General features: G+C 40.3%; 1 protein-coding gene across 5 annotated transcripts in view; it reads right to left on the bottom strand.

The window, feature by feature from the left end:
• MYO5B (myosin VB) overlaps positions 1–12053 on the bottom strand; it is a 372261-nt gene that overhangs the window by 18309 nt on the left and 341899 nt on the right. For all 5 annotated transcript variants that reach the window (XM_067464658.1, XM_067464659.1, XM_067464656.1 and 2 more), the window contains one exon: positions 5172–5370. In XM_067464658.1, coding sequence (XP_067320759.1) covers positions 5172–5370 — 199 coding nt within the window. The remainder of the gene's footprint in view (positions 1–5171; positions 5371–12053) is intronic.

Genomic DNA, 12053 nt, shown 5'->3' with positions numbered 1-12053 from the left:
AGTATGATATGGTGGTTGTTAGAATGGTCCAACATTTCTGTGCTCTCAAATAATATTCAGTGTCCAGATTAGTTCACCAGGTGCTCTGCTATGGCTACTTCTCTGGTTGAGTTAGTCTGCAGTGCTTCTCATGTTCCTTGATTTGTGTTTAAGCAATGTTGCATTTAGTGGTCCCTATATAGACTTGTCCACAGCTACATGGTATACGGTAGACTGCTGCAGAGATGAGAGGATCCCTCTTATCCTTTGCTGAATGTAGCATTTGTTGGATTTTCTTAGTGGGTCTGTAGATAGTTTGTAGGTTGTGTTTCTTCATCAGCTTCCTTATGCGGTCTGTGGTTCCCTTGATATATGGTAACACTTTTCCTCTGGTTGGAAAAGTTCTTACTTTTACTGCAACTATAGTTTTGGAGTTGTACCAGAAAGTTATGGATTACATTTGCTTAGCCAAAAGGTTCGCTTAAGTATTAAGTCACTCAACGTGAAAGAGAAGATTTATCTGTCTGTCTGTCTGTCTATCTGTCTGTCTGTCTGTCTCTCTCTCTCTTCTCTTTCACCTTGAGTGACTTAATACTTAAGTGGACCTTTTGCCAAATGACAAAATCATATATTTTTTTTTAGTGATGGTCACTCCTTGTGTTATGAAACGTTTTGTTGCCAAATTTGGTGTGATTTCGTTCATATATAAAAATGCTCTGTGCATAATGAGTACCTTAAAAACAAAGGAACCAATCAACAAAATCGCAACGAATTGGGCAACAAAACGTCTCACAACACAAGGAGTGACCATTAATAAAAAAAATATGATTTTGTCATTTAGGAGCTGTAGTTTCTGGGATTTATAGTTCACCTATAATCAAAGAGCATTCTGAACTCCACCAACGATGGAATTGAACCAAACTTCAGAAAACACTAGAAGGGTTTGGTGGGTATTGACCTTGAGTTTTGGAGTTGTAGTTCACCTACATCTAGAGAGCACTGTGGACTCAAACAGTGATGGATCTGGAGCAAACTTGGCACGAATACTCAATACGCCCAAATATAAACACAGATGGAGTTTGGGGCAAATAGACCTTGACATTTGGGAGTTGGGGCAAACTTCCCACACAGAACCCCCATGACCAACAGAAAATACTGTGTTTTCTGGTGGTCTTTGGTGACCCTTCTGACATCCTCTCGCAACCCCCCCAGGGGTCCCAAACCCAAGGTTGAGAAATGCTGCCTTAAGGCCATCCAGTCCAATTCCCTTCACCAGGGCAAGAAAACATAAAGCCCTCCTGACGAAGAGCCATCCAGCCATAGATATAGATAAATATATATGATTCACACACACACACACACATTTATGACAGATATAGTACCATAGATTTGAAAAGTACCCCTAAAGAAGGACAATTATATGTTACATGTTCCAGAGTAGGCAAACCAGAAAATCTTTACATTAGCACTGACAAAGCAACAAGAAATACCCACAAGCATAAAGAAATTACATATATTAGAAACCAACACTTTCTCATTACTTTATTTCCCAGATCACCAAACTGGGCCACGGCAACGCGTGGCAGGGGATGGCATATATATGATAGAACTCTATGGAATTTATTTCTCTACCCAGTTGAACAAGTTTTCTTCCTTGCCTCAGAAGTACTAAAGGTTCTTCTTTAAAAAGTGAGGAAGACTGGCTGACCCTTAACACACAACCATCTTTACCAAGCTACGCATTGATTCCTCTTTCAGGATCTATTTCTGCCAGCACCAGCCCAATCCATCATGCATTGTAAGAGTTTCACATAACAGTGAGGGGAGCAATTTGTCAAGTTGTTCAGGGTGAGGCTGGCTTCTTTTAAAGAACTAGTTGACATGCTCTCTTTTTTCTCTCTGGCCTCAAGAGTCTGCTTGGTCTCAAGGCTATATCATTAAAAAAACTTGACTCTGCAAAGAAGATGGAGATGGACAAGAAAGAAAACAGTTGAACGTTTGAAACTGTTCAAACTTTTTCTGGATGATAATACTTCAGGTTCCTAGGGGTGAAAGAGGAGGAAAGAGAAAGAAGAGGGTATACTTCAAGGAGATGCCATGAAAACATTGGACAATGTCAGCACAATACAGAAGAACATGGAGGTCATCTTTCCAGACACTCTACATCTTTACCAGTAACAGAAAAGTTACTTTTGGTGGCAAGCCATCAATTCTTCAATTTTTACTGTAAAATGGAACTGTTCAGGAAAAAGATTTGATTGTAGGTGAACTATAAATCCCAGCAACGAAAACTCCCAAATGTCAAGGTCTGTTTTCCCCAAACTCCACCAGTGTTCACATTTGGGCTTATTGAGTATTCGTGCCAAGTTTGGTCCAAATCTATCATTGTTTGAGTCTCTGGATGTAGGTGAACCACATCTCGAAAACTCAAGGGCAATGCCCACCAAACTCTTCCAGTATCTTCTATTTGTCATGGGAGTTCTGTGTGCCAAGTTTGGTTCAATTCCATCATTGCTGGAGTTCAGAATGCTCTTTGATTGTAGGCGAACTATAAATCCCAGCAACTACAACTCCCAAATGAAAACAAATCAGTTCCTAAATGACACAGTCAGACTCGATCCCTTCCAGTCCGGCTTCCGTAGTGGGCACAGGACGGAGACTGTGCTAGTTGCCATCACAGATCAGCTTCGCTGCCAGATGGATCAAAGCGAATCAGCGCTGCTTGTGTTATTGGACCTCACAGCAGCATTTGATATGGTTGATCACAATCTATTAACCCACCACCTAGCCATGACTGGGGTTAGGGGGATACCCCTTAAGTGGGTGTCCTGCTTCCTTCAGAATCAGGGACAGCGTGTGGTGAGGGGAGGGATGGTTTCCGCTGGTATGCGGGGTCTCGCAGGGAGCCATTCTCTATGCCTGTTCTCGGTGCCTATTGTCATTGTTATGGTCATTTTAAAGCTAATTGTATTGTTTTAATCTGTTTCTGTAAACCGCTCCAAGCCAAATTGGGAGTAGCAGTATACAAGTCGAATAAATAAATAAATAAATAAATAAATAAATAAATACCATTTCTCAGCTATAAAAGGAAATCATTCATTGTGTAGCTCCCATTTTGAAGTTTTGAAGAGGACTCCAGAATTGGTCAATGTTTAATATAAACAATTGAAATTACCATGCCTATAAAGGCAATCCATCTTCTTTCAAAAATAGCAAGCATTTGCTTTAGAGAACTAAGTTGCTAGAGCTGTCGCTAACAGGTTCAACAAGCAAGCAATTCTCTGTGTGGCATGTCACAACCCATTTCTCCTAACACAAATAATTACATTAAAATCAATAAGGGAATTAGTGGTTTGTCTGACAGGGCTTCCTTTTCTGCAATTATCACTTGTTGTCAATTAGAGAAGAGAAACCCATCTCTGACGCCCTCTGCCTCTCTAGCTAAGGTCACCAATTCCTGATTTCCGATGGAAGTAATGCACGGCAAGTAATAATTTATGGTTTGCCACCCCAATGCTTCTGTGGCAGTTCTTGACATTCATATTTAAATGATTCTGACACATCTGTTTGAACGTGATAAAGTCCTTCTAATAAGATGCCACAGTAGAACAGAAGTACAAGCAGCGGGCGACTCAACTTCACCAGCTTAAGACATCCTTGTACTCTTCAGGGCTCCTGTTTCATCAAATGTATTCTTCCCCAGGCTCTGCATGTGGAAAACCCAATTCCAATTTTAAAAGAAAAAAGAATGGCAAAGATGTCTTCCTAAGACTTTGGAGAGTGGAAAAAAGGGTAAATAATATGGGACCAACAGGGCTTGATTCATAGTTTCTCTCTCTGTATGGGCTTTCAATTTATCACTTGTTGTCTTATGATTTGTAGGGCTTTTTTTAGACCAGAAAAACTCATATATGGTTTTGTCAGTTTCCTCTTTTAGGCCTCTATGGAGGGCTTTGTGAAGGCAGCTCAGGGAGCTCATAACTCAGATCTCGGCTCGTATTTCAAAGTCAAAAACTGAAGGAGTGAATGCTCGTTTCTTGGAAAACTCATAAGTAGGGACACTCGTAAGTCAAGGTTCAAATGTACTACCATATATACCCAGTGTTGTCTGGGTATGCCTTCTTCCTTTCCCTCAGAGGCAGCCACTGACTTGCCTCTTCTATAAATCCCCCCATTCCATTTTGAAGGGGCTGCTCACCCACCTCCTATCTCCCTTCTCTAACTTATGTCCATCTTTTCCTGGCCAATTGAGAAAGTCTTCATTAGAACATCTTCTTGACAACTCTGACCCCCTAAAGAGACTCTTTATCTGTGGGTAGGCTCTCTGAGAAGAACTCCTCCACTGCCTCCATGATGATCTGGCTCTCTTCCATTTGTCATCTCTCCCTCTGAGGCAGCCTTTCTATCTCTCTTCAAACTACAAGAAAGGAGATTCCATCTGAACATGAGGAAGAACTTTCTGACTGTGAGAGCTGTTCAGCAATGAAACTCTCTGCCCCAGAGTGTGGTGGAGGCTCCTTCTTTGGAAGCTTTTAAACAGAGGCTGGATGGCCATCTGTCAGGGATGGTTTGAATGCCATTTTCCTGCTTCTCGGCAGGGGTTGGACTGGATGGCCCATGAGGTCTCTTCCAACTCTATGATTCTATACACTGCCCTCCTGTGGTTTTATCTGTGAGCTTCTTAGACCACCAATGCAGCTCGTTTAAAAATGAAGAGTATATAACAAAAGGGGTGGACTTTATAGTTTAAACCCCACCAACATTTTAAATTGGACCCTGAAGGGTATGTGTATCAAGTCTGGTCCAGAACCATCAAGCAATGTAGGAGCCTTTGAGGTACAAACATATATACAAACCTTCATAGTGAGATAGCTAGCTAGAAAACAGATGCATTTACAACCAAGAAGAGATATTGTGGTCTCCACAACATTGTATTTTCTCCCATCTATCTTGCCTCCTCTTCCAATTCAACTAGTCATTAAAATGACTTTATTACCCAAGCCTGCAATCTGTGTGGTCTATGTAGGATTGTAAGCAATTATCTAACTATTGATCTTTGTCAATAACTGAGGAATCTTTGTGTGACGGGCGGGCAGAGTAAAAGTTCTTCAGATAAATACTGTAGATGGACAATTATTTCACAACCACCATCTTCTGTAGCAAACCAAAGGTATTCTGTTAACTATCCATACCAGGTTTTCATTGGTTAGCCGCGTGATTTCCTGCTGTATGCCAAACTCTACTTGGGCTTCTGGTGATAGCTGGAGGGTCTGGTAAAAGGCTTCCTGCTGTTTCTCCATTTCCACCCTCAGAGCTTCCATTTCTTCTTTCAATGTTTCCAGTTCTTCTTCATGCTCTCTCCTCTGTTCCTGGAGCTGAGCTTCAAGAAGCCTGGTGGGAAGGAAATCGGGGAAGGAAGAGAGAAAGCAAACTTGATCAATTGCACGAAGGAGCCCAAGAAATACAGAAATATTGAGACAAGATAACCAGCTGTGGCTTGTTATGGAGTTCTGTGATGCAGGTTGTATTACTGTCCACTTGAAAAACACAAAAGAAAATAGTTTGAAGGAAGCCTGGACAGCATACCTCTGCAACAAAATTCTCATTGAACACCTCCATCATGTGAAATATTGAAGGACAGAAGATATTGTTAACAAAAAACCTTTTGGATTTTGGTAACAATGGTTCAAAATAATCAGACATGATGCATCCACCCATTATGATTAGGACTGGAAGATGGATTGTCTGGTTAGCAGCACTCAACTAGAGTTTGGGACTAATTACTTAAATCTAAGTCGTTATGTGATATTTAATTTTTCTCTCTCTCTGCAACAAGGGCAAATGGCATACAAAGTCAACAACCAACATAAAGGAAGGGCAACTTATTTTCTGCTGCTTCAGAAGCCAGCATGCAAGTCAATGGATTCAAATTACAAGAAAAGGGATCCCACCCTAAACATTAGGAAGAACTTCTTTACTGTCAGAGCTGTTAAACAGTGGAATGGATCATCTTAGTGATGGGCTCCCCATCTTTGAAGGTCTTTAAATAGAGGTTATATGGGCTTATTTTAGATGTACTTTAGTAGTATATTCCTGCATGATGGGGGCAGGGTGAAATATATGGCTCTTGTGGTCCCTTTCAAACTCTCGTATTCTTTGATTCTATAAATGTAGTAACTTCAAACAGGAAGGAACCAATAACAAAGAGCACAACGAGGAATCATGCTGTTCCCTATAAATTCCATAATCTCTTTATAAGCTAATGATTTAATGAATGCAGTAATTTACAATTAATGCAATTAATGAAATTAAAAGCAATGATTTTTTTTCTTTTGCAATGAACAACATTAATGAAGTAATTTAAAACTCAATATCCCAAGCTCTCAGTAACAGTTTACCCAAAGGCGCTTTTAGTAGGTCACATAGAAAAAAATTCAAATGGCTTCACATTTGCAATTACTTTATTACTAACTATAGGGAGTGCACAACGCCCCTAATTAAAGCAACTCCACTGATAAGATTCCGGTCCCAATTCAAGGTGTAGGTTTTGAACTACAAAGCCCTGAATGGTTTGGGCCCCACCTATCTTCGTGACCACATCTCTCCCTATGAATCAGCGCAGGCTCTAAGATCCACCAGAAAAGCCCTTGTCTTGCTCCCACCACCGTCACATGCACAGCTGGTGGGGACGAGGGAGAGGGCCTTCTTGGTGGTGGCCCCCTAACTTGGGAACACCCTCCCCAGAGATTAGGCAAGCCCCTAAATCTTTCTCCTTTTGTAGGGATCTGAAAATCCAGCTGTTCAACAATTATTTGAGAATGACTAGTCCCTACTTATAATTGGCCAGTCCTTAGTTTGCCAGACAGTACTCTGTTCTCTACAATTTTTCCAATCCTCCGGCCCTGTTTTCCACTATTCCATGCCTGTTTCTTTTTATAGTTTGATCATGCCCATCTTAGTATTTTTGGTTGTTGGTTTTTTGTTGTGCATTGTTTGAGCGAGTCTTCATACTGTTGTTTTATACCCTTATGTTTAACTTAATTGTGTTTGTATCTGATTTATTATGCTTTACTATGTTTTATTTTAATCATATTTTTTTATTGTTTTGATGTTTTGTGGACATTTTGTCCCCCGTGTAAGCCATCCCAAGTTCTAATAAAGTTGTTGTTGTTATCTCTCATATTTGTTATGTCCAGCCTTGCTTTGGTAACATTGCCTGCTCCTTTTCATCTGTTGCCTACAATCTGTTTCTAAATGCTCAATGAAAATGTTATCATAATGCTATAATTTTGGGGAGTGAAAAAATCCATAGGTTTATATCTCAGAATTCACATTGGAAGCAACGGCCTCATTTAGCCTTCAATTGCAGCTACACCTCAGAATAAAGAATTGTATATCCAATCTGCTATACTGAAAAAAATATTTTGTTTTAATGAGATTTCTAAAGAATGTCGAAGGCTAGACATACAATCCTTTAAAAGAAACCTTAAAACGAGAGGGCTCAATTCTCTCATTTTTTACCTGCTTCCAGTTAGTTGACATATCAGATCCATCTTGGGAACTGGATAATATAAGGAGGTGGGACTTTGCTTTAGTTTTAATATAATTTCACTGTCTTTCTACCACTAGAGGAATCAAGACAAGTGACAATAAAATCAAACAAAGTATAGCCAAAATGTATTTGATGACAAAAGTTCCAAAAATGCAATATTGATTTCAGATAATAACTGATGAAAAAAATACATTCTGAACTTCATAACACTTTAAACAACAAATATTCTCCCAACACTAATAGTGTCACCTTATTTATTTTGTACCCCTGAAACCTCAATGGTCTCTTATTCAGAAAGTGAAACACCCACCATTTTGAGGGTCCTTTAGGTTCTCTGTAGCTAAAGGTCAAAAGCCTATTAAGTCATTTTAAATACTGAAGTATTTCTTTATTAACTTCTCTGTATCTTGATTCCCTCCGTGGGAGAAATAGGTATCATTTTTTTTAAATGATTGTATTTCAAAATTAGGCAGCTCAAAAAAGGAGATTTAAAAGGGAAAAGGAAACCCACTGAGATTGAACCAAAGGGGAATTAAAACCATGGCTTTTGAGAGCAAAGTGGAGGGGAGGTTTTCAATCACAAAAAGAACTTTTGTTTGAAATGGGCGCATGCTGTGTAGTTCTGTGCAAATGATGGATTAAGGAACAAGCTGTGCTTTCCATAAGTGGGGCTGAATGGAACATATCTATACATTTCTGACTCCTTCCCCACCCATCCCAATGAGCCTGATTCACCAATGAAAAGGTCACAGCCTCCTGTATGTGAATGTACTGCTGGGTCTGCTGATAAGCTTAACAATTTGGCAGGCAAAATGGATTCTTAAAGGTACCAATCAGAGTCCGCTAAAATGAAATCTCTTTTCTTTAATCCCCTTTCAAAGCTTCTCCAAGAAACTCTACAAACGAGGCCACAGTCATCCATTGGCATGTTCTCCAGAAAACCTCACACCTGGTCCACACATTGAGAAAACTAAAGTGGATTGAGCAACCTGTGCTGGAAAGTTAGGCTCTAAGCCAGGTATGGGGAACCCAGGCCCAGGGGCCAGATGCGGCTCCTTTGGCTCCTTTCTCAGGCCCTCTTCTCTCTCACCATCCTAGCCTTCCTTCCTTCTCTCTTTCCTTCCTTCCTTACCTCCATCTTGCATTTTATGTTTTGTGTATACTGTGTTTATTGTGTTGATGGGCGTGGCCTCATGTAAGCCTCCCTGAGTCCCCCTGGGGGAGATGGAGCGGGGTATAAATAAAGTATTATTATTATTATTATTATCTTTCTCCCTCCCCCCTTCTTTCTGTCCTTCCTTTCTTCCCTCTTTCTCCCTCCCTCCATTTCCTTCCACCCTTTCAGTCCTTCCTTCCTCTTTCTTCCTTCCCTCTCTCCCCCCCTTTCTTTCCAAACTTCCCTTCCTCCCTTTCATTCTTCCTCCCTTTCATCCTTCTCTTCCTTGCTTTCATCCTTCTTTTTCCTTTCTCCTTCCCTTCCTTCCATCCTTCCCTTCCTCCCTTTTGTCCTTCTTTCCTTCTCTCTTTCCTTCCTCCTTCCCTTCCATCACCAGGCAGTCAGTCCTCTTAACAGGAGTGCTAGCATGCAGCCTCCAAGTTAGAAAGTGTGTCCATGCCTGCTCTAAGCCAATAATGTTGCAGCATAATCTATTCCACACCAGATTTCATGCTAGTAATATATGACAGATTTTAGATTCCACTTTGAGGAGGAAGATGGAAGGTGGAGAGGATATGTCTATTGCTGAGGGTTTACACAATCCTGGAACTATCCCTTTAAGGTGCCGTCTACACTGACCATTTAATGCAGCTTCAAACTGGTATTGAAGAAAGTGGTTTCACTGTGCAGATGACTACATAGGAAATCCTAGAACTAGTTTGAGGCCTAAATCGTGATTGATTACACAAACCACTAAGCACTGATGCCCATTCAGGGCTTTCTTTCACACACTTTTGTAGGAGTTTGTTGCCGGGCAACAGCAGTCCGAAGCTAGTTTTGAACTGCATTAAATGGTCAGTGTAGATGGGGTCACAACTGGGGTTGGGGGGCATTCCATAGACCAAATGTACTATCTTCTTCTTCCTTCTTCTCCTTGATGCCTTCCTTCCAAAATAAACAAACAGAGAGATGGAAAGATAGCTAGCTAGATGATAGATGCCCTCATGGAGTGAGAATCAACTTTAAAAAATCTCAATTCAGGGAGCTGAATCAACTAAAAAAATAATACTCTTAAAATTGATGTGAAGCCTATGCATCTATAACTCAGCAACATATGAAGTAACATTTGTTATTACTGGGACAAATGACAAGATGTCTCTGCAAATATGGAGAATTTCAGAAGATAAATGGCTCAAATCATTCTTTTATTTCGCTACTGTATCAAATTGAAGATGACTGAGCGCTAAATAGAAATGGTGTCCATTTATAACACTTACACCTGATGATATGTTTCAGTACACATGCATACTGAATTGTGTGAGTATTCAAAGCTACAGGCCAAGGAAAGCCATTTGCAAAGTTTCATTATAAAATCTCACAAACTTGGCAATTGTGCACATAATGTTTCATCTTAGTGCAATAAACTGTTACACTGAGATTTAGTTATTTTGCATACATATGTGCATTCACAGACATGCCCTTATCCCTTCCTGACCTATATAGTTATATAGAAAACACTTGGTGCTACTTGCAATGTTGCTTGGAAATTCTGGAAACCTAAAACCTATGCTGCACTCTTGACACATGTTTGCAAGGATGGGGAAACTATTATATCCTAAGAATCAAATTTAATTTTAAGTCAGGCTTTTTTGGAGCCATTTGCTATTGAAGTATGGGAACAAAGGAAAAAGCACAGGAGGAAAAACACCAGTAGATTTGATAGCAAATTTATTGTTTAGGGTGTGTAATGCTGTTCCTATGGCAAGCCCGGTGATCACAAAACATAGATCATGTAAAAATCTCTTTATAGATTTTATTAGGAGAAAAGCCAGCCAACAAAATGTGCCCAGAATTGGCATCCAGAATCCTTAGAAAGTTGTCCTGGTCCCAGCAAGGCTTGCTAATGTGCGTCCTATTTTCCCAGACTATGTCATGTCCCTTGTAGAAAAGTAAAATGGCCACTCCAAACCACTGATAGCTGCTTCCTTCTGTTGCTTAATTAAATTCACCAAAGTACAGTAACATCACAGGGAGACTCCAGAAGCATATCTCAGGTTTGGAGCCTGCACTGATACACAACCAACTTCAATTCAGGCTTACTAGATTTCAACCAAAGATTTTTTTCTCCTACAGTTTGAATAGGGATGGAGACTTTTAAAAATCTTACTATATATGTCCCATCTCAGATGTCAGTGCCATTCAACTATTGCTTGTTAATGGCCGCAAATTAGGTGGTTGTCACTGTCTATACTTTTGTAATTGGTATTCTCTGGGATCCTACTGAGTGCAGCCCCTACGCCAGTGGTTCCCAACCTTTTTTTTTAACCAGGGACCACTTTCACCAGGGACCACTCTCCAATATTAGTACCAAAAGAGTTACGAATCAGTTACGAATCAACTATAGATTTGGGGGTGCTCATTTAGAAAATTGCATTAAACAGACCACATTTATTTATTTAAAACTTTTATATCCCGATCTTCTCACCTCTGTAGAGGGACTCAGACCGGCTTAGTTTCACATTAGCTCTAGTTTCTGATACAGAATATATGCCATCCAGTAGTCAGTATCTGCTCGCCCACCGAAAACCATATTTAATAATCTAGAGCTGATGTGGTAGTAGTAATCTTTCATGAGCAGTCACCCTCTCTCCCACCCAACATCCCCGTTCCTCAGCACTGTAAGAGGGTTTCACAAAACCAGTTGCTGCCATGTGGTTTTGAGACAAAAGTGTAGTAATGGTGAGGCCGCAGATTATATCTTGGGGACCACTGAGGGTCCATGGACCACTGATTGGGACCACTGCCCTACCTACTATTTCATTAACAGATCAAGCACTGTCTTTTGACTTGGATAAGATACAAACTTTTCAATCTGTTTATCAATGCAGCGATACCACCCACCTACTGTATTTAGGGGCCACTATTAAGATATTGAACAATGTTTCTACATTTACATTTCCACATCCCCCCTTTACCCAAGCACCACTGCCAACTAAGGCAATATTCCAAATGTTTGATGAAATGGACTGTGGTCTACAAAAAATTATACCCAATAACATGTGCTAGTGTTTATGATACCACCTGATTCCTTTCTTCTTGTTGTGACAAAATAACTGTTTCTGGGCAAGTTAACAGTTGAATATCCAGCCAAGCATTGTTACCCCAACTGACACAGCAACACTCTCGTTTCTTGCTGTATGGCAGCTCATATATGAAGCTGGTAGCAGTCATATTAAGAAGCAAACTGGACTTAGAGGAAAAAGCTCTACAAAGCAAACCACTTTTGGATATTTGACAGTGACAGTGACACTCACTTCACCGTTCCACATGAGCAAGAGGAAGAACATGAAAGAAACAGAAGGAGGG

This window comes from Anolis sagrei, chromosome 2 (genome assembly GCF_037176765.1).
Source record: "Anolis sagrei isolate rAnoSag1 chromosome 2, rAnoSag1.mat, whole genome shotgun sequence".
Taxonomy (NCBI): Eukaryota; Metazoa; Chordata; class Lepidosauria; order Squamata; family Dactyloidae; genus Anolis; species Anolis sagrei.
Note: the sequence above shows the minus strand (reverse complement) of the source record. Positions and strands in the feature narration are given on the sequence as shown.